Below are 23,328 nucleotides of genomic sequence, written 5' to 3'. Positions count from 1 at the left end.
GGCCCACACAAATTGGATTCTGGTATTTTTAGTGGCTTTTTTCAATTTCTCTTTTGAAGAAAAAGAAAGAACATCAAGTTGAGAGGACAGGGAGGAGGATCTGGGAGGAATCAGAGGACAAGAAAGAATATGATAAAAAAAAATTGCGACAAATTTCTCAAAGAATAAATTAAAAAGTAAAAATAAAATAAACAAACAAAAAAAATCTACTTGATGTCCTTTACCTCCTCAAATCTGTTTGTGATCCTTCAGAGCACACACATTCCAAACAGTTCTGCTCTGTCTATCTGGAGTATAGAGAGGAAGAAGAGAAGAAAGGAGACAAGGAGGGAGGAATCGAGGAGAAAAGAGACTGGCCAGCAGCAGTGATGGGGCGGCAATGGACTGGGATCAGATGGGAGACAGCCTGTTTCAAAGCAAGCTTTAAGAAACCCACACAGAAGCCCAGTCGGTGGTAGTGCACGCCTTTAATCTCAGCACTTGGGAAGCAGAGGAAGGCAAATTGCTGCGAGTTCGAGGCCAGCCTGGTCTACAAAGTGAGTCCAGGACAGTCAAGGCTATACAGAGAGACCTTGTCTCGAAAAACTCTCTAGTTTGGGAAGCATTGGGGTACGTGGCACTGCTGGGTAAGGGAAGCCAGTGAGGGACCAAGTCTACCCCAGCAAGCTCCCTCACTCCAAAAGCATCCCACTGAGTAAACAGAGATGAATCTTCCCATAAAGAGGGACTCCTACCGATGCCATTACTAATTGCTGGCAATAAAACTGCTAAATAAAGAACAGAGACGAAATGACGCATCTACGGGAGGGCACTCCGACAGAACAATTAGACTTGAGAGATGAACCCGTGCTCACGGGCTGCAAAGGCAGGCATGTATTATTAATAAAACAGACAGTGAGCCCAGGTCCGTAGCAAAGGAAAGGGGACCCCAGGCTCTCCATCCCAAAGAAGCCATCAAAATTTCTTAACCTTGGCACGTAGCTGTATCTGAAAGGTGGGTGCTGGGCAGCATCTGCCACAATGAGGTGCTAGAGCAACCCCTGCCCCATGCCTGGACCCTGATGATCCCACTTGTTCATTCCCAGGTTCAGCTCCTCTGCTCTGAGAATGTGAGGTCAGGAGATGTGCTAGGGAGAGCCGGGAGAGAAGCTCTGGCTGTGACTTCCAGACACTGGACAGGAGCTAGCACCTCTCCTGGCAGGGTATCACCAACAGCCACTTTCAGTTATCAACTGGGCCAAGGCTAAGAGATGGGGGGTGAGGTGGGATGCCCTCCCCCACCTAAAGCTCAGGAGCTTAGTCTGCTGTGTTGCCTGAAGACCACTAGAAAAGGGAACACATTCTGAGGTAACCTAAATGGGTTTCCATTCTTCTAGGACTGTGGGCCTGAGGCCCCTCGGTTCCTGCATGGAGCATGGAGCTGCTCCTCCCATATAGCCCTACGGAGCTGTCCAAGAAGAGATGAGAGCCTGTAACCAATGGGGGAAAGGCTGTCATCTTACAGCCCACGTTGGAAGCAGTATCCCAGAATTTTGATCGCTCAATCCAGTTGTACACTCAAGAGGAAGGCGGTACGCAAGAGGCTGGGATCGCTGGGGTCGCTTTAAAGGCTGTCTGCCACATCCCTATACATGCTGGAGAGACAGGGTGATACGATGTAGCAAGTGAAGCCACCAATTAAAAGGAAGCCAGAGCCCAAGAAAGTGAAATAAGTCAAGGGAAGAGATGAAGAGAAGAGAGGGGAAGGAAGAGAGAAGTGGGGAGGAGGGCAAAGTATGAAAAAGGAGCATCCTACTGTGTGTTATTAGCCAACTTTACATAACTCCAAAAAAATCACCTGACACAGACTGCTTAGAAAGTACAGAGGTTTATTTTCGTGGTCCCAGAGAATCAAGTCCAAAATGCATTAGCCTCGTTGTTCTGGCAAAGGCCATATATCTTTGCAGACACATGTGTCTGAGAATAAGCCACTCCATCAGGAGCCAGTGGCAGCAAGTGGGGTCCCATAATCTCCTTTAAAGGAACGCCTTCAGTGATGTAATGACATCTCATCAGGCCCCAAATTAAAGAGCCTAATAGTTCCTGCATCTTTGGCACCAAGACTTTAGCAAATGAGCCACAGCATCCTGGCACCCACCTGACCTTCTAGGCTCAGCACTGTTCTGCAGCTCCTGAGGTGTACAGTGGGAGCCATGTCCTACTCTGTCCCTGGGGTCCCCTCTCTCCTACCTCCATGTAATTACTGCCCTCAGTGGGCCTGAGCTCTCGGGCACCACAATGTCTTCAGTATTGGTCTTTAAACCAACTCATTTTTTCATGCAGATCAAATATTTGAAAGAGAAATTACCTCGGAGGTCAGCTGTGCAGCTACTTATTTCTTACACGTTTGACTGCTACACTTCTACACAGCAGTGATATCGGCACAACAGTTGCCAGGTTTTTCTGGGCCAGTAATGCACTGTAGCCTATAATCCAGGAAGTTCTGCCCCAGCTCCATGCAGGGGGCAGCGAGCCTGCTGTTGGCACAGCTCGTGAGCTCAGGAGTGACCCCGGAGAAGTGGGAAGTGGGGCACACTGAGTGCCAGCTGTCTGCTGTGCAGTGGGCAGGGTTGAAGGTCCCTGCACTCTGAGGCCCTGGAAAAGGGGTAAATCCTACTCCAGTGTGCACTGCAGAAAGCAGAAACTCTCCACCCTCAAGAAAGGAAGGTCCCAAGAAGAACCCTGATGCTGGCTGTCTTCCCTGTGGGCCAGTAGCAGTAGGGAAAGTGGGGAGTTGGAGTTTGGGTACTACATGCTCCAAGTGGAAATTCCAGCTGTTGGACTCTGGATAAGTCACTCAAACCTGTGTCCATTTTCTCCAAAGAAAAGAGAATAAAAGAAAATAAAACACTCCCGTCTGGCCTGGATTCGTGTCAGGGTTCTTCTTTGTTGTTTACATAATCTCCCTTGAAATAGGAAGGAGGCGGGAGCTTTAAGAGTTGATGAGGGGGGACCTTGTGGGTAAATTAGTGTCCTTACCACAAGAGCAGACTTCTTAGGAAGCAAGCCTGACTCACTCGCACGCATAGCCCCCAGCCTCGATCACACCATGTGATGCTTTCTGCCTCCATGAAGCCAGATCAGGCTCCTTGGTCCTGAACGTAACTCCCCAGTCTGAGCAATCATGAGCCAGTGACTTTCTGGTCTTTATAAGTTGCTCAGTCTCAGACATTTCATTAGCAGCAGAGTGAGCTAAGACGCCGGCCTTATGAACGGATCACAGTTGGCATGGAAGGAGGACCTGGCTGTGTGCCAGTACGTGGGCATCACCCATGACTTATCTTTTTCACAGCCACAGCCACAGCCACCCTTGATATCCCAACCCTCTGCCTCCCCTCACAGATAATGCCAAGACTTGGACCCCGGCTCACAGGCCCTGGGGCGTGTCCCCAGCCTGTGTTCTCCCCCTTTCTCTTTCCTCTGTCATCTATCTACCCAAACCCCCTGTACTCTTCACTTGGGAATATTGACTACTTATAAAAATTATTATCATTTTGCTCATGTTGATTTTAATGGCGTGTTGATTACAAATATCTATGGGAACCATATTTCTACCCATGATATCAAATGTGATGATGAGATCGAGGCTGACGGGCCTATCTGTCAACTCAGACATCCTCACTTCTTTGTATCTGGATACAATGACTCTGCACATACAGGCAGCAACCTTTTTACAAAGTGAAGCTTTCCTACAGTGTACGGCCACCCCTACATCAACCTGTGAACCAAAGCCAGACTTTGAAACAGTGGTCAATGAAAGAGCATTTTCAATAAAACAGCATTTTAGTCTCTCTCTCTCTCTCTCTCTCTCTCCCACCCCCACCACCCCCCAGTACACACACACACACACACACGGAACAGATGAAAGTCACTGTGCATACCACTGTTACAAAATACTGTCCCCCCGCAGGGGCTCACTGGACAGAGAACACTGGGCTCATCAGTGAGAAACCAACAGTGGAAGGGCCCATATCGCAACTTAGGGGAAGTTTCTAGAATGTGCCAGTGGAGAAAATAGAGTCACATTAATTATGAACGAGCTGCCAAATGGCCACACATGAGAACAGGGAACTCTTCGCAAGTTATATACTTCAGAGGAAAAGAAGCAAAGACCAATCAGTATGGGTGGCATGCTAAGTTTTGCTTGAAAGGAAAGCATGCCAGCCTGTACGTCTCTGCCAGCACACAGATTCTGAGGAAGAGGCGCAGCGAGGAGGAACCTGGCAATGTCCTTTATTGCTGTGCAAGTAAGTAAGTTCACAAGACCTTACGCTAAGCTTCCGACACGCTACAGATTGCAACGCCAAGGCTGGCATTCCATCTCTCTTGATGAATTGCTCCAAAACGTTAATAAGACATCGCCACGGTGAACTGTGCATTCTTTGCCTTTACACTTCCAGGATCCCCATTGGTTGTTTTTGGTTTTTGTTTTTTTTTTTTTTTTTTTTTTCCACGCCGAGGATAATTTCCTCAGATCAACATCAGTAACCATTATGGAAATACAGGCCACAGCCACAATGAGGTGCCGCCGCATGCCCATGAGCATGGCCACTTTAAAAGGAAAACAAATTCCAAATGTGATGGGCATGCTCAGAAACTGGAGCCTTATACACTTCTGGGAGGGACGGAGGACGAAGCAGCCAGAGTGGAATGTGGGACAGCGGCCTGTCGCTTGAGCTGCTGTGTGGACTTCGCAATGCCACCTGTGGATATTCATCCAAAAGACATGAAAGCAAGGACCTGAACAGATATTTGCACAACTGTGTACCTAACAGTGCTATATGCAAAGGCAGAGGCAACCCAGTGCCCAGCATCTGGTGAATGCCTAACCTAGATCTCACACACACCTATGGTAACATATTCTCAAGTGTTTATCTCCCCCAAAAATGCATGTTAAAGCTCCAAGTCTACCTGCATTGAGAGAAAAGGGGCTCTAGGGTAACAATTAGGATTAAATAGAGCCCAGATCTGATAGAACTAATGTCTTGCCTTAAAAGATAGAGGACAGTGCTCCTCTCTCTCTCTCTCTCTCTCTCTCTCTCTCTCTCTCTCTCTCTCTCTCTCTCTCTCTCTCTCTCTCTCTCTCTCTCTCCCCCTCTCTCTCTCTCTCTCCTCACTTCATTCATCTTCATGCACACACAAGGAGGACAGGCCAGATGGAGACATAGAAAGATCATCTACCAGCTGCAGAGGGATCCATCCCCTGGTACACTGATAGACCCTTCCAGATCTGTACTGATATCAATTTCTGTTGCTGAAAGCACCAGCTTGTGGTGTTACGTGATGGCAGCCTGAGCTAAGGAGTGCCCGGTATGGTTGGTGCTAACTTGCTGTCTTTGATATCCTAATTCACCAATGGGAAACAATTCATGCTTAAATTTAAAAACAAGCTGATAGCCACTTCAGAAGCCCTTGTACAAATCACTCTCAAAATAAAACCGATTGGTGAGGAACAGACCGGTAGTTGCTAGGGATGGGGCTGGTATGGAGCAGTTCTACACCCCAGCTAAGGGATGGTGACCGTGAACCTGGATGTGCAAGGTGTTTCATCCAGCTGTTGTCCCAACTACAGAAGGAGCCTAAGTAAAAACTGGTAAAATCCAAGAGATACACAGATCACCAGTGCCAGTGTCAGCTTCCCGTTGAAGCCCATGCACTCGGCTTTGAGGAAATGGATACAAAGAACAAAAGGCACTGTACTGCTCTGCAAATTGTATCTGAATCTAAAGTTATTTCCAAATAAAAAGCCTTTTTAAATTGAATTTCTTTTCAGGAATTCCTTGCTTGGCGGATCCTATGTCTTGAGGTACTTCATGTTTTTCCTCTAGTGTCTCAGAGTCTCAGGTCTTACATGAAGGTTTGTGGTTCCTTTTGAATTGATGTTTGTGAGTGGGGAAAGACGTGGGTCTTGTGAAAATAGTTTTCCCAACACTGTTAGAAATGTATCAATATGTTTTTGACAACTTTATCAAAATCAGCTAGCCAAGTGCTGGTGAGATGGCTCAGTGCTTAAGTGTCCTGACTGCATGGGGGCCCGGTCTGCCTCAGTAGGAGGCAATGTGCTTAGTCCTGCTGGGACTTGAGGTACCAGGGTGGGTTGGTACCCCTTAGAGGCCTCCTCTTCTCTGAGGAGAGGGAGGAGAAGGGGGTAGAGGTGTGAGAGTGGAACTGGGAGGAGAAGAGGGAGGGGGCTGGGATCAGGGTTTTCCTGTAGACCTGGGTTCAATTCCCGGAACCCACATGACAACTCACAACTGTCTATAAGTCCTGTTCCAGGGAATCTGACACCCTCACACAGACACACATGCAGGCAGGATACCAATGCACATAAAAATAAAGAAATCACTAAAGAAAAAAAAATCAGCTACCTCTCGTCTGATAGGATCAGGCGTGCTCAAGGTAGTATGGCCAAACACAGGCCCTCCACTCTATTTCAGTGGCCCATGTGTCTGTTTTTGTGTGGCTGCTATGCTGGTTTTGTGAAAGGGGGAAGAGATCACAAGGGTGGTGAGAATACAAAGGGAGGACAGAGGGGAGATGGAGCCAGCTGGAGGGGAGAGGGTGCGTGGAGAAGGGCAGTGGGAAGGAGAAAGAATGAAAACAAGTATAATGAATGGCCTGTGTAGGAAGATGCTGTGATGGCAATCATCATTTGTATGCTAACCTAAAAAGTTAATTTTAAAAAGAAAAATGAAATCATGACATTTGCAGGAAAGCAGATGCCCCGGTCACTGAAAATCATTGGGTTAAATTAAACAACACATAAATTAAGAACAAATAGGATATTGTCTCTCATATATGGAACACAGATGTAAAAGCGCACATGCACATGCATGCATGTTTATGTGTGTAGGTCCTAAAGCTAGAAGGGGCGGGTGGGTCATGAGAAGAGAGGAAGTGTTGCTAAGGGAGTGGCAAATTGTGATGGAACACATCACATCTGAGGAGAAAGTAGGAGGCACTCTCAGGGAACAAGGAGGGAGCTAGCAGCTTTGGGGAGGAGATATAGAGGGCAACAGTAGGGGAGAAGATGGTTAAGGAAAAGTATAATGCTGTATACATGTGGACATGCATAATAAAACCAGTTTCTTTATATGCTAACCTTAAAAACCCTATTAAATAGTGGGCTAGTGAGCTAGCTCATCAGGTAAAGGTATGTGCTGACAAGCCTGACGACCTGAGTCCAGTCCCTAGAACTCCTGTAAGTTGTCCTCTGCACGCGTGTGTGCGTGTGCACGCACGCACGCACGCACGCACGCACGCACACACACACACACACACACACACACACACACACACACTGCTTCCTTACACAGGGTTTGCATAGCTCCAGATGCACTGCAGGAGAGCATTCAGCACATCCCATCTCACAGATGGGAAGACTGAGGCCTGGAAAGGTCAAGAGACTGGCCACAGACACACAGCCAAGGAATGATGCTGATCCTTGATTCCATGGCTCGGGCCTTCACAGCTTGGCTCCTACTCTGCCCCTATTAGCCACCTTGACTGCCACCTGCAGGCTGGCCTCTGGCAGCAGGTGTGAGACAAGCCAATAGGAACAGGGAGCTAATGCAGCTGTTCACAGCAGCCTGGGGCCATGCTGCTGTGCCGGTCTCATTCTTGTAGATAAAGTGCCCCACTTAGGAGAAGCGATCTCCCGCTCTCCTGTTGCAGTCATTAGCTCACTGACTCCTGGAAAAACCATTTGGCCCTTGCTGACAGATGCGGCCATTACAGGATCACTTAGCCCCACTCCCTGCCCCTCCCGACCTTGGGGAGGGTGGGATGCTCAAGTCAGGCAAAGCCCTGGGGACAGTCCGGGCCATTCACTTCCTGGCGCTGCTGCCTCCTCCCCAATCCTAGGCTGCATTTCACCAGACCGTACTGAAGCTTCAGGAGGCAGCTTCAGATGGTGTAGCAAGCTGCCAATGACCTTGTCCTCCTGAGACCTGGTCCAAAGCTGCCTGCACCTTCTTCGTCTCCTTGGCTTCTCACAACAACCCAACCATATATGCTGGAAATGAGGCTTCTAGTGGTCACTCCACAGGTGGAAGAGGGGAGCAGAGAAGTTGACTTGCTCAAAGTCACCCAGGTAGTAATGTCAAACTTCAAATTCTCAGGCCTGTCCTACTTCCCCAGCCACAAGCTGCCACAATCCTGTAGGGATGCTAATGCCTGTGGGGACTTCAGTAGGGGAGTCCCAGGCTAGGGCGAGGGCCATTTCTCCGAGTCAAGAAGATGAAATGAGCTGGTGGGCCTTGTTCTGCAGTGAGAACAGCTCATACTGGGAGAAAGAATGGGGCCTCTGCTCAGGATGGAAAAAAAAAAAAATGCTGGCCAAGATGTCACACCTTATTTCTTTTGAACAGCTGTTGGTAGTACTGTGGCTCCATAGGTCCACCCTCCCACACAATAGCTTTGTCACTGGAAGGGTCATCTGGACACAGGTGGACAGCTGAGAACAGCTCATAGGAGCAGCATGGTGTTTCGTGGCTGCAGGGACCATGAATCTCCCGGGTGCAGGCAGGCACAGCACACATTTCGTGCTTCTGTGTGGATTTGCAGCAGTGCCCTGCTCCTGCCATGAAATGTACCAAGTGCTGAATTCTATGGCAGGAGGATGTGTTCTTCCTTTTTCAAGTGAGTGGTGGGCCAAATAGGCCAGCCTGGCCTTGAACTTGCTGTGTAGAGGACAACTTTTTAAGTCCTAATCCTTTGCTGGTAACTCTTGAGAGCTAACCAGGCATGCACCACAGTGCCTACTTTTATGTGATGCTGGGAATCAAACCCTGGGCTTCATGCATGCCGGGCAAGCACTCTGAGCTTCATCCACAGCCCTAACTGGCATTTTATAAATCGATCTTTCAAATTTCTAAGTATCCTTGTGGCAGCTAGTTCCACCACATCTGTGCCTTTCCCTGCCTCGAATGCAGCTTGCCCTGAGAGGCACACTCCTTGCCTCTATCTAAGTCCCTACGAACTGCCTGCCCCTCAGGTAGGGTGGAGCCTGGGCAGCCCTGATTGGCCACGTTCCTTCGAACCAGATGTATCTGCTGGGCCTTGGCTAAATGGATCAGTGCCACTGCCCAAGAGGTCTAAATGAGCTTTCAAAACCACCCTGAACCAATCAATGCCTCGGTGAACGAGAGTGCTGAGGGATGAAACAGAAGGGCTGTGCTGCCCAGTGGGGAGGATCAGAGGTCTCTGCAAAGAGCAGCAAAAAGCAGAGGAAAGAAAACACACACACACACACACACACACACACACACACACACACACACACACACACACACACACACACACCTGCCTGATTCTCTTGATACCTGCCCCCTGAAGTCCAGGAGGAGTCTGAGCTATATGAAGCTATATGAAGTCATTTTGTATCCTTTTGACTTACTGGTTTCAACTTACTGTAAAACTAAGAGCCTGTACTTGAGCATCCTCAGTCTTCCTGGTACCCTGTTCACACCTCCTCGGTGCTGAGGAGCAGGTGAGAGCCTGGGCCTATGCCTCCTGCCCTTCCATGAATTCTGATGGAAATGGGGTCTGGTGGACTCTTTCATCCTCTGGATCCCTTTTCTTCTTGAGAGCACAAGGTTTCCATCCAAGAAACATCTTCCACCCCCAATAACTGCAAGGTGTTAGGGGAAGAGAACCAGCCTCCATACTGTGTGTCCTCTATACCAGGCATCATTCAGAAATAGATTCAACTATCGCCTTCAAAGAGCCCCAAGAGCCTGTTGCCATGGTTACATAAGACTTAAAGCACAGAAAGGTTAGATGACTGGCCAGAGTCACACAGCCAAAAGATATGGGATTTCAAACATATAAAATGTATACCTTGGCAAAGCTCTGAACCGGCAGATATTTTACCTTTTCTAGTGAAGCCAGAAGCTTTCATGATGTATATTGGTTGAGCCCCAGGCTGTTTTGTGGTAAACTCCCGAGAAAAATCATCTGAATAGCCAGGAGTTCTCATATCATTAGGGTTGAAAAATCCCTGCTAAGTCTGTCCCCAGACAGACTTGCACACACCAGAAACCCAGTGCACTGGCTCAGAGGCAGACCAAGAGGGAAGAGGCTGGCCTCTGCTCTGCTAGGCTGAACCCAGGGAGGCCTCCTCCCTTCCCACAAGCCTTCAGGCCAGAGTCCATAGACAGCAAGCAAAACAACACTTTGCCCTACTTACCATCTGTCAAACTTCTGCCACTTGCCTGCTCTCTCAAGCCACCTGTGCCCTGTGCTAGGCACAGGGCCATTAAACACTGCTGTGTGCTCAGCAATGAGCCCCTGTTCCTCCTGCTGAGTGTCACCAGGTAATGTCACCTTCGAGAAATTGTCCAACCTTTATGCCCTCTGTTTTCATATCCATTAAGTGGGAATAAGAATAGACTCTCTCAGATGCTTGTGGCCAGAAATGTTTGAGATTTGGGACATTTTCAGATACTGGAAATTTTTTTTTCATAAGCACAATGACATGCTTTGGGGAAAGGATCCAAATAAAACCCGAACAGAGTTTGTATTTCATAAACACTTTACGTGGCCTTTATACCATTGTTTCAAAGATTCCATGTGTGAAGTAGGGAATGGAATTTTCTACTTCTTTAATATCAGCCTTCAAGAGCTTTTGGGTTTTGGAACATTCTGGATTTTGGGTTTCCAGATAGAGATGCACTCAAGCAATACTTACTTTTGGGTGGAGAGTTGGGGTATAGTGCCCTAACCGCCGCTGCACTCCCAGCCAGTGGGACGCGGTGTCTACCAAAACTCTCTCTACCCAGATGAGAGGCCCCTGCACTAGATATTCCTAGAGAAAATGCAAACTGAAGCATGGAGAATGAATTCTTGAAATGGCCCAGCGCCCTGGTTCCAGGCCACCCACTGTGATTCCCTTTGGCCCCTCTGTTGCTCCTCTTCCCAGGACTATCACCCTGACCCACACTAGCCACTGGCCCTATCATGGCTGCACCGGCTTCTAAACTCTATCACCATAACCAGCAGTGCATTAAGGCACGCTCTTTGGAATGTTTCAACTAATAAATTAATAATAGTTATTAATCAATCATCAATCAATCCCTGGGGCCTGAACCTCCCTTCCCAGACCAAAGCTGGCTATCTTTTTATAGTCACGTTCTGAATTTATGCAGACAGAGCAGCCCACAGGGGCTCCAGCTAAAACATCCCAAAGAGCACTTCCCCAATGATGGCCCTAATGAGGACAAGGTGGGGCAGGTGGCCTGAGTCCTGAAGTCCTGAAGCCAGGAAGAGCTCTTGCTAGCACAGGGGCCTCCAAGCTGCCCTAGCATCTGCTAAAAGGTTCCTGTGCTGGAGGCTTCCAAGTTCTCCTCCTGCAAGCTTCCAGAGCCTTTCCATTTGCAAGCTGGCCTAGATGGAGTATTAGAGAGCACAGACTCCGCCCAGCCCAGAAGCTGAGGGATCAGGGACCAGGAAGGGAAAAAGAGAAGTCAAGGGAGGTCTTTAAAGTCTAAATTTATTCAGGTGTTTAAATGAACAGAAACAAAGTCATGCATCGGTTACTGTTTCCCTTTGTACAACAAAACTAAGTGCTCAGATATCTCTGCAGAGGTTTGGCGCTCGCTTTTTTTTTTCTTTCTTTCTTTCTTTCTTCCTTTCTTTCCAGAACGTCAGGCAGACTTTTCAATGTTATCCAGTTTTGCACAGTCACTGGAGTGTCGCGTCATGAATTATTAAATCAGTGCTTCGTGGTAATACATAATTTCTTATCAATTATTCATGCTAATGTGTGTGTAGTTTACTTAATTGTGTTATTGACGATCAAAAGTAATTTCCTGAAAGTCCTCAAGGACACAAAATTTAATCAGCATAACTACTTTTCGGATGCAATGCTGTTAAGTATTCTTAATTTGCCCAACAGTTCACTTATTTATGCACCTTTCTGGAGGAAATACGAGTTTAATCAAACAATTAGATTGAAGAGTTAGTACACATAAGGGCTGGAGCATACATTGCTCAACCAAACCTTTGTAATTACAGGGAAATGGAAGCAACTTGGCCTCTTTTTGGCAAATCACTTCATCTTTGTACTCAACAAGCAAAATACAGCAGGAACAAGGATCTGGCTTTTTTTTTTTTTTTTAAGGAGACAGTGTGTTCTATCAAATGCGTTGCAGTAACTGTAAGTGAGGCACGATACACTTAGGAGTATTACAGGGGGGGGGCTCCTGAAGAGTTAGGGGAAGCAGAGGGCCGGGGAGCATGGCCTCTCAGTTATCAGAACTGAAATGAAAACAGCCTTCATGAAAGCAATAACTGTTGGCGTGGAAACATCCTCAGCAAAAGCCGCTGAGGACCACAACCCTTCCAGTACCGGGCGAGGGGTGGGGCTCATGCGATTGCACATCTCCCCTTTGATCTCTTCGAGATCAGCATTCACGTGAGAGAACACAGCCAAACTAGACCGAGGCAGACATCTCTATGAAATGTGGCCCTTTGGGATCCATTCTCTTCCACACAGGGAAGTCACCTTCCTGGCTTTCCTGTCTGCGCATCCACCAGTCCTGTCTTGTGGCCCCTGCAGATCTCCCACCACATACGGGGGACATGAGGAAGAGCAGTTCATGTTGTGCAGAGGTATCTCAGGGCCTTCCTGGGGACTTCCTCCACCATCAGGGCCTCCTGTCCTTTCATAGGCCACAAAGCTACTTTCCGATTGGTGATCTGACTGTCTGTCGTTCTTCTGAGGTGAGGCAGGGCCTGCACGTGGACACTGTAATTGCAGGGGACCTACATTTGCTCCACGCAAAATCAAGAGTTCCCAGGTCACAGAACTGGCAGCCTGGCTGACAAGTCCAGGGAAACCTGCTTAGGGTCAGGACCACTGTGTAATCACCCTGTGTTTTGTCATTTCCTAACCAAACCTTCAGCTAAAACAAGAGAAAAGGGGGTTGGTGCCAGTCTTGGTTGAAGGGGGGAGGGAGGATAAGAACTGGTTGATATTCCACCAGTTCTGTGGTTCTTAGTATGAGAGCGACTGTCTCATTTCTTGTCATGAGATGTCACTTCTTGACATCTTTCAGGGATGATTCTTGCCACAACCCTTGGAATTGACAAGACCTTCCCAAACAACAAAGGTGGTAGGATAAACAGTCCTGCTTTGCTCCAAGGCTGGTTGGCCTGGAAAATAAACAAAACCAAACAAAAAGCAAACAAACAAACAAACCAAAAAAAAAAAAAAAAATCCAGAGACCTCACCACAGATCAGTGTCCAAGTGCCATTGGAAATTGTCACCAAAAAAGCCAGAACACAGCCTACCAGCAGAATTCTAGAAGGACTCTCAGGTGTCAACCGGGCTGCAGGTCTCGCTTTCCCTGCAAGATCCATGAGGAGGTGGCTACTCCTTTGTGGTTCAGAGAGATGCAGGGCTGAAGCTGAGAGAAGCAGGGGTGAGGCCGGGCTCCAGGCTGGGGACTCTGGACCCTCATACGCTCTTCTCTCCCTCGCTCTGTTCCTTGGTTGGGGAGGTCTTGTCCTGGCTGCCTTCTGGAGGCATGTGCTTGGAGGCGGGGCTTGGACTGCTGCTGCTGCTACTTGATGGCAGGAGGTTAGCGGACTGCAGGACCGCTTCCGAATGCTCGCGGGCCTTCATGCGCAGGGCAGCCACGCTGGCTGTGCGGTTACTCTGGCAGCCGTAAGTGGGGAGGAAGGAGAGCCCCATAGGGTCTGGGACACAGCAGGAGCACAGTGGGCCCCCTAGAGGAAGGAAAACAATAAGCTCTATCAATGTCCATATCCTGTTTCTTAAGGCTGGGGAGGTGCTTGGCTCCAAAAGAGGGACATTGATTCCCTTTGGTTCCAGAGACAAGGCAGAGGACAAAGCCCCAGGTCCCCAGAGATGCATGGCTCAAGGCTCAAGTTGGTAACCCAGTGGGAGACCTGGTAAGTCTTGGTCCTCTCACCAGCCATCTGTGTTATCTTAGTCCAACATATTGGTTCTCTGAACCTTGACCTCTACTTGGGTACAATGGAATGATATACATAACATCACAGGATTGTTACAAGGGTCTGATAAAGTCATCCCACACCCCAGCCCACTCACTGCGAGGCTCTGCTGGGTACCCAGCCACTCTGCCAGGTGCCAAGCAAGCTACTAGCTCAAAGTCACGCCCAGCTTTACTGTGAGACCACAACATATTCCCTCCAAGAATATCACATCTTTGTGAAGCATGACTTTGCAGGGACCACCTGGCATTGGCGGGGGTGGGGTCGGGGGGAGGACAACATCAGATATAAGATGACAGTGGTGGTGTGGTCTGCCTGCAATGTTGAAGAAGCTGAGCAAGGCTCACCATGTACCCCAGCTCTTTTCGAAGAGGTTTTAGCTGTTTAAATTGTCTTTCCAGTTATAAGAATTCTGTTCCAAATGTCTATGAAACTGCTGGAAAGGTACACTGCTTACTAAGGTAAGCATTTGTATCTGGCCATTTTATGGAAAGAACTGTTGGCTATTGCTTATGGTCCAAGAGCTGAAAGGACTGACGTCTGGGGCTCTGAAGTAGTTTTTGGAAACACATTGAATACAGACCCGTGGCCTGAGTTATTATTTTTACTCACTTGTGTCCTCTTGACTAACAAAGATGAGACATGCTGAACTGGAATTCCTGGAGGGGCCCAAGCCAGAGTTGAAAACCGCAGAAAGAACAGAGTCCCCTGTGTCCCTGTGTCCCAAATTCCCCTGCCATCTTGGGGATTTTCTGTCTGAGCATAGCTCAAAGGCCGCTCATCAGGCCACCTCAGAGCAACAATCCAGATAGTACGCCAGTGCCTACTTTGTCTTCAAAGCCATGCACACCCGCGTCTCACAGAGCCCAGCGTCTGGGGGTGAATGTAGCAGTGTCAGCTATGTAGGCAACTGAACATCTCCACCCTCTCTTCCCTAGGACAAGTGTTGCCTCTCAGTGCCCTGGCCAAGCAACCCACCTCCTCTTCAGCATATTCAAGGCTTTTGTCCTTGGCCTATCCTGCTTAAAAGCAACAAGAAGATCCTTTTGGCCCCCCACTTACCATCCCTCTCATCACAAGTATGACCCTCAGAGGGGTCCCCAGGTAAGAAGACAGAGGCTCTGTGACATACAGAGCCGGAGCAGCCCATTCTGCTGCCTTAATAAAATGGTTGAAATGCGCCTCGGCTTCCTGCCTTGGTTTTGAAATGAGGACCTGAAACCCAGGCAGCAGCTACCAAGATGAGAAGGAGACCTATCACCAAGGCCAGTGCATAAGAGAATTTAGAGAACTGTTTTCCCAACCCTGGCTGCCTAGCTGGCATCTAACATGAGGTGCATTTGATCAAGCCCCAAGTCCTGGTATCCCTTGTTCCCAGTGGCTTCACACAAAGTGATGTGCTGGCACCAGTGAGATTCCATAGCAGAGACTCAGCTTTGCTGGGAAGGAATGTGTGTGTGTGTGTGTGTGTGTGTGTGTGTGTGTGTGTGTGTGTGTGTGTGTGTGCCGGCACCATGATTTGCTAACCTTCCCTAGGAAGCCTTCTCCCCTCCAGGTTCCCTTCCCAACAACGCACTTGTTGTCTAAAAAAAAAAAAAAAACCAAAGGTGTGAAGAGACCAAACTATTAAGGATTGTGATCCCTTTGGGAAGAGGGATAGTAAAGAATCTGCAGATTTTCTCCGTTCGTAATGTTTACACTTTTCTATAATATCATAAACTTCATTTAAACCTAGAGACCTTCTTTATTAATAAATAGAGAGAGAGGGAAAGGGAGGGGTTAATGAATGAGAGAGAGAGAGAGAGAGAGAGAGAGAGAGAGAGAGAGAGAGAGAGAGAGAGAGAGAGACTGGAGATGACCCAGCACAACTGAGAGGGAGACCAGGTGGCAGAATCCCAGGGCCACACAGCTGAAAGTCCCAAAGAGTGGGCGCTGGGGACATGGAAGGGGCCACAGCCTCAGGCTTAACAGACTCAGTCCTAAGCAGCCACTGTGTTGGGCTACCCAAGAAAGGCTAGTTTTGCCACAGAATAGGACATGTTCCAGTGTGTTATATGAGTTAAGTGCTCTGTGACCCAGGTGACACTTGCCTTTTGTAGAATACAGATGTAAAAAAGCTCTTTCTGAGACCACAGTCCACAAGCCCTAAGTGACATCAGCAATGGCCCCAGAAAAGTCACCAATAACTTCAGTCCTGGTCCTCAAGCCCCAGATTTAGAGGTAAAGAAAAATAACTCTGAACCCAGTTTGTGGCCTGGGTCTCACCCCACCCCCATCCATGACACATAGGGAAACTGAGGACCAAAGGAAATCGAAAGTCCTAGGAGACTCTATGATTAAAAACTGTAAGCGTCACACACCATGGAGCAATATTCTTCTTTGAAAGGGGACACTGACCTATGTCCCAACAAGAAGTGACCCTAAGGACTTGATAAGTGGAATTAGTATCAGGAAGACAGTAGTACAGGATTCCAGTCACAGGGTGTAGTCAAGAAAATAGATAAATCTATAGGGACAGAAAGTTCTCAAGGGCCGGGACAAGCAGGTACAAAGGGCTACTGTTTAATCACTACAGCTTTAGTTTTAGGAGAGGAAATGAATTCAAAGAGCTCAGGAAGTGATGAGTCATCCCTCAGGGTTCACCTAAGACTACCTGCAACACCAAACTCCAAGGATGCCCAAGTCACTTACAATGAAGTGCTAGTGTTCGCACAGAACCTGTGAGCATCTCTCACCAGCTTTCCCTCATCTCTGGGATACAAGTACTGAGCAAGTAGCTGTCCTGCTGTATTGCTTAGGCAATAATCACAAGAAAAAATTGTCTGCCTGAGTCAGCATAAATCCAGGGTTTTCCAAACAATTTTTACTTGTGTCTGGTTGAATTGAGGAATGTGGAACTTATGCACAACGAGGGATGGCTGTATACTTAACAATATTAAAATGTACACTTCAAAATGGTTAAGGGGTTGGACAGCTGGCTCAGCAGTTACAAGCACAAACTGTTCTTGCAGAGGACCCAAGTTCAGTTCCCAGAACCAACATCAGGTGGCTAGCAACTACCTGCAACTCCGATTCAAAGGGATCTGACACCCTCTGGGCTCCAAGAGCACTCAGATGCATATGCCCCCATATATATATATATATACACACACATATACATATATACATACACACACACAAATATATATAATTAAATTAACTAAAATAAATATTTTAATGTAGGTAAGATGATAAAAGATGTTAAGTGCACTTTACCATAATTTTTTTAAAAAATTAAACTGTTAGGGACAAAGGATGAGTCCAACTGGTCCAGGAAGATAAGGACCACAGGAGACTGTTAGACTGTTTCCAAGGGGATGGAGAGATGGCTCAGAGGTTATGAGCACTGCCTACTCTTCCAGAGGTCCTGAGTTCAATTCCCAGCCACCACATGGTGGCTCACAACCGTCTATAATGTGATCAGATGCCCTCTTCTGGTGTGCAGATGAACATAAATAAATAAATCTTTTTTTAAAAAAGACTCTTTTCAAATTACTACAGTGAGTGAGGACTTTCAAATCCCTGGGGTTAACCTACAGAGTGAGGATTCTCAAAGTCCTTGGGGTTAACCTACACTTGCTTAGCTGTGCAGCCTCACATGTACTGGTTGATTCCCTCAACCTTGCTGGCTTCGTGGGTCTTTGACTAAGGCCACTTTATAGGGTTATAAACCTCTGTCATGCTGGTACATGCCTGTACATGGGGCCATGAAGCAGGGCGCTGCTCTGAGATGAACACTGACCACAAATCTCTGAGGCATCCATCAATGGTCAAAGTGTCTAAGTGAAGTCACAAATGTCTGGACAGCCTATCAAGGAAAGCTGAAGAATGAAGCCTTGGCAGAGCGAAGGACGTCCAGTGGACTATCAAAAGCGCATTTATTTAGCTTGCCATCAGCCAATATCTCCCTTAAGTCTCACAGCCATTTTTAAACAACGAAAACAATGACTTATATATAGAGAGTCCCTATAAGACTAGCTCTCGATTTCTCAGCTATTTTGCAATGCTGTTAGGCCACCAGAAGTCTCCACAGGCCATCATCCCAAACAGCTCCTCAGCCAAATCACTCCTGAGAACTTGAGATAACAATCGAGTGGTTGGTTAACAAAGAGCTAGGGTGGGAAAAATCCAGGCCCAAGACCCATACAATGCCCAGGAAAGGGCCATTCAAAGCCTTTACCTAGTGTTTTGGGGTTCTTGTAGGTACATTTCTGGGGGGAAAATTCTGGTTTAGAAGGCTGTCGCAAAGAAAAGAAAAAAAGCAACTGTTGATAGAAAACTTGTTGGTGTGTAATATAGAAGAGACAAAAAATATCACATAAACAGCCTTAAAAGAAAAAAAAATCCTCAAAACACATAGTAACCTAGAGTCATTTAGTACTAGGGAAACCCATGTAAATGGTTATCTGAGGGCCTGAGAGAGAGCACAGTGGTAGCTCACTTACTGAGTAGGACTAGGGAGCTAAATTCAGATCCACAGAACCAACAGAAATTCTGAGTTTGGTGGTGTGTGCCTATAACTTCAGTGTTGGGAGACAAAGGCAGGAATATTCTGGGGGGCTCATTTGCCAGCTGTCCCCAAAAATAAGGTGACATGATTGAGGAAGATAACTTTGGCTTCCACCCACTCTTGAACAAGTGAGTACACACATGCATATGGACAAAACTTATAAATAAATATATACACATATAAATATATAAAAATAATTATAAACAAACATAAATATATAATTATAAACAAACAATTTTTTAATTTTTAAAAATAGCTTGAAGCTATCATTCCAGAGGTTGGCAAGCCACACAAAATTAGGCTGTATGAGGCTTTAAAATCACATGTTTGTGACTATTAGGAACAGTGCCATCGAGGTAGCCAGAAGAGAGGCTCAGCACTCTCCTCTAGTGGGTCTGGGAGGCAATGAAGACATCTGGAAAATGTATGCAGCAAAGTCAAGGCATCAATGAGTTCAGACGCTCATAGGATTAAAGGCTGTCTCCTGACCAGGCAAACTGGAAGGTTATTTTTGAAGTATGACCCCAACACAATGGTCCAGGCAGAACCACAAATGTTTCTCTGTGATGGGATCACACTCTGATGAACCAATGCAGTTGAAAATGTTGTAAATTGCAAATGCCCCGATAGAGCCAGCCCACCCAACATCCAAGCTCAGGCTGACTTCCTGCACATGCCCAGAACACTTACATTAGTCACAGCTGGACAAAACCATTCCACATACAGCCTACTCTATAAGAAAGTGTGTAATCCCTCAGACAGCTCTGGGAGGACCATACAGAAGGTGAGAATGAAAATGAGTGTACAGTGTGCCTTTCAATCGACCACCAGAGGTCCAAATCTAAGCTGCAAAGCCACCATAATGCCAAGACCTTCCATCATCATCTGAACTCACGTTAACTCCATAAATTACCATGGAGATCCAGTCTAGAAAGTACTGCTTCTCTGTCCTCAAGCAATTGTAACATCCATAATCTTGCAGAATGTAGAGAGCAATTCAAAGCCGCAGCTCAGAGCTTCTCTAATTTCCTGTTCTAAGCAGCCTGGTTTGTTCTGGGCATCCTAGAGGATGGCCCAGAGAACAGGAGATGGATGACATCAAGATGCTCCTTGCAGTGATGCTCCCTACCCTGTCTCAGGGGGCAATTCCTGCACCCTTCCACAGCCATGTTTATCCCTCCACCACACTTGCCATCTGACCCAGAAGTAGAGTGTTTATTCTGGTGAGAAAATTTTGAGAAGTAAGACCAACAAATATTCAAAGCTCTTGATTTCTAGACCTGGAGACCTAGAAGGGATTAGCATTCAGTCTTTTTGTTTCTTCTTCCCATCTTGGTTATGTTTTTAATTTATCAAAATATACCATCATTATTGGGCCAAAAACTAAATTCTACAAAAGTAAGTATTCTGGTGTGGCACGTGACAATGGGCCTAGTAGTCACATCATATGCAGAGCACATTGCTACTATGTTAAAATTTCACTGTAGGAGGATGCCTAGTGCCATGAAAAGGGCACAAGGTAAATATTAACATGAAATCAGGTTTAGGGACAGGAAGTTAGTGTGATGCAACTTTAACATATGTGTGAGCCCCCTAAATTCACATACAGAAACCCTGGTCCTCACAGTGATGGTCCAGGGAAGCAGAGGCCTTTGAAGACAAGTAGGTCACAAGTGAAGGGTTCTCAGTGCCCTATAGGAGCCCAGAGAGCCTGGGAGGACAAACGACATGCGATAGATGGAAGGAAGATCGATAGATAGATAGATAGATAGATAGATAGATAGATAGATAGTAGATAGATAGTAGATAGATAGATAGTAGATAGATAGTAGGTAGATGGTAGATAGGTATAATATGTTAGATAGATGATAGATAGACAGACAGACAGACAGATAATACATATGTGAAAGAAATAAAGGAAGGAAAGAAGGGAGAGAAAAAGAAAGAAAGGAAAGAAAAAGAGAGAAAGAACACATAGCTGTCCACAGTGTCTATGGGGAATTGGTGCCAGGACCTCTGAAGATACTAAAACCTATGGATGCTCATACCCTTTAAATAAAATGGTATAATGTGTCCTCACTCCGTTCTTAAACTTTAAATCATTGCTAAATGGCCTGTAATAAATACCTAACAAAATAGAAGTGCTGTGAGAATAATTGTGCTGTACAGTAACAAGAAAAATGACTATGCATGCTAGTATAAACACAATTTTCTAGTTCTTTCTCTGTGCCTGGTTGACTCTGTGGGTATAGAACCCTCGGTTACAGAAAGCCAACAGCATGCATATAGAGTATTTGTAAAAAAAAAAAAATACATATCGTGCTGATTTTGTATTAAAAAATACATACATAGATAGACTTAAATTTTTTAGAAAGTAACATTTTAAGTTAATAAATGTAAATTTATAAATGAGTTACAGAGGAGGGGAAAGGTTGCACCAATACCAAAACAGAGTGGTTAGTTCTGGCTGCTGGTTATGAACCATAATTTTGTTACACTGTATTGTATTTCCCACGTTTGCTAAGCTCACCGGGTATTGCTTTCATCAATAGTGTGTCTGCTACTTCTGTGACCTGTATTTTCCTGTCTGCTCCCATGCCGACAGTGGGACAGGTGTTGCTCAAATCCCTCTGCAAAGACTGTGTCCTCTGCTCCCAACGAAGACTCTGAATGACTAATGGCTCTGGCCACACAGGACTATTAGTACAGACCTGGAGTACAGGATGCACCAGGAGATTCACTCAGGAACACTCCATGCATCGCCAACTCAGTGAGAGTTGACATCAGTAAGTCCCTTTGCATGAGACCCAAGCAGCCCTGAAGCCTGCAACACACCCCACCACCTCCCTCCATCCAGCCCACCAACTTCTGCCATCATACAAAAACTATGTGGTCCTTAAACACAGCCTGAGAATTGTTTTGTTTGGGAAACATACTGCCTCCTGGACACTAAATTAAAACGTACAATTAGATTTCCATTAAGTTACAGCAAATTCTGCTGAACTGATCCAATCGGCCTCTATCCCTATATGACATCATACTTTAAAGGCTTGGCCTGAACATAAATACTTAATGTAATAAATACAGTCTGAAACATTTGATCTCCTTGGCAGCTTAATTGATCTACTACGGAGACTGACAGGAAAAATTAAGTTAGCTCTGTCTCGTCTCTGCCAATAGCACAGTTTCGTCCTAGAGAACCATGTGATCTGATGTGGGTGGCAGGTAGTGTTCTGGTCCACTGTTTCCTTGTTGAACATTCCAGATAACTGTAGATGCGGAACAGAAAAAGAGGTGCACAGATTTGTGAGACACTTCTTCCCAATATCATAGTCCTTTGCTACTTAACCTCATAAATAAATGAGGAACCGTATTTCCAAGCCCCCTTGCTTATGCCTTAAATTCTTAAGGCGAATCAGTGTGGGACTGTGGATAGATAGATACCCACGACACTTTCTGCCTGGTTTTAGCAGCCGTGGCTAGATGTGCTTGTAACAACCAGATGCACCATAAAGCCAAACTCTTACTCAGACACCGTCTTCTACCGTAGACGCTGAGTCCTCGCTCCTGATCCTACTCTGTGGGGTCCCAGCCTTTGCACCATGAACTATTTGCTTGTGTGTGCACCACACCTCCAAGCTTGCCCTGAGCAGCCTTCTCTAACTCCTGATCGCAGAACCAAACGGTCGCATTTTCATGCACCGCTCAGTGATTGTCTGGGGGGAACGGAGAAAGAGAGGGACAATCTGTGCTCCCTGGAGAGTTGGCCTATGTCAGTCACTCTCACTAGGTTTCTACGGCCCATGTTCCAAGCCTCCTCACGGAAGGAAACCCTGCGGTCAAGGCAGTTACACACTTGATTAGTGCCAAGAGTATCACACTATTTTAGTAAGTTCCTTTTAGCACTACTAACCCTGATTCACACACTCCCTCCATGCCCTCTAACACTTATAAACCCAATGTCTCAACAGTCTGAGCAAATGCCGGGGCATGTAAAGGCTGGTTTTCTGGCTGCCTCTCTCAGCCTCTGGCACCAGCTGAGCACTTCCTCTCAGCTCCCTGCACTCCAGGGCCCCATTGATTAGCAGGAAGGGCAAACCCATCAGCACCCATAGGAAATGACTTCCAGAAAATGAACTGTAGGTTTCAACCTAGAAGATGACAGCAGGTGCCTTGTCAAAGAAAGAGAATCAATCGGGAGCCTGGTTTGAGAATCTCAGAGAGGCACACTTAGATCGCTGGCTTGGCCGGCCACTGTCAGATGTACTCTGTGACCTTGAACGGTAGTACTGCTTCTGGTGGCCTCAGTTTCTCCCACTGATGCATGCAGAGCTGTAAGGGCGTTCCTTACAAATCATGCGTGCCACGTTCTCCACCCCTCTGGAATTTGGAGTTTCAATGCTGCTCCACCCCAATATCCATGTATTATTGAAGGTTGGTTCCCAGCCTGAGGGTACTGTTGAGTTGGTGGTGCCTTTAGGGAGTGAGATGTTGGAGAAAAACAAAAGCTAGACTTCTGGGGTCATATCTTTAACGGGGATATTGGAACCTGATGCCTGCTCTTCTTCCTCTTTGATTCTCAGCTGCCATGAATGAGGCAAAAGGACCTCCTCCACCGCATGCTCCGGCCGTGAGGGTCTATGAAGTCAAAGGCTCAACGCAATAGAGCAAAAAGACTGAGGCTTCAGAGACGGCAAGCTGAAGCAAACTTCTCTTCCGTCTAAGTTTAGTAACCCAGATATCTGATCTCAATCCCACG

General features: G+C 46.7%; 1 protein-coding gene across 1 annotated transcript in view; it reads right to left on the bottom strand.

Moving 5' to 3' along the window:
- Positions 1-13,499: 13,499 nt before the first annotated feature.
- The window catches only part of Drgx (dorsal root ganglia homeobox), a 28,602-nt gene continuing 18,773 nt past the window's right edge, over positions 13,500-23,328 (bottom strand). The window contains exon 6 of the mRNA XM_051143290.1: positions 13,500-13,771. Coding sequence (XP_050999247.1) covers positions 13,500-13,771 — 272 coding nt within the window. The remainder of the gene's footprint in view (positions 13,772-23,328) is intronic.

Source organism: Acomys russatus, chromosome 3, assembly GCF_903995435.1.
Source record: "Acomys russatus chromosome 3, mAcoRus1.1, whole genome shotgun sequence".
NCBI classification, from domain to species: Eukaryota; Metazoa; Chordata; class Mammalia; order Rodentia; family Muridae; genus Acomys; species Acomys russatus.
Note: the sequence above shows the minus strand (reverse complement) of the source record. Positions and strands in the feature narration are given on the sequence as shown.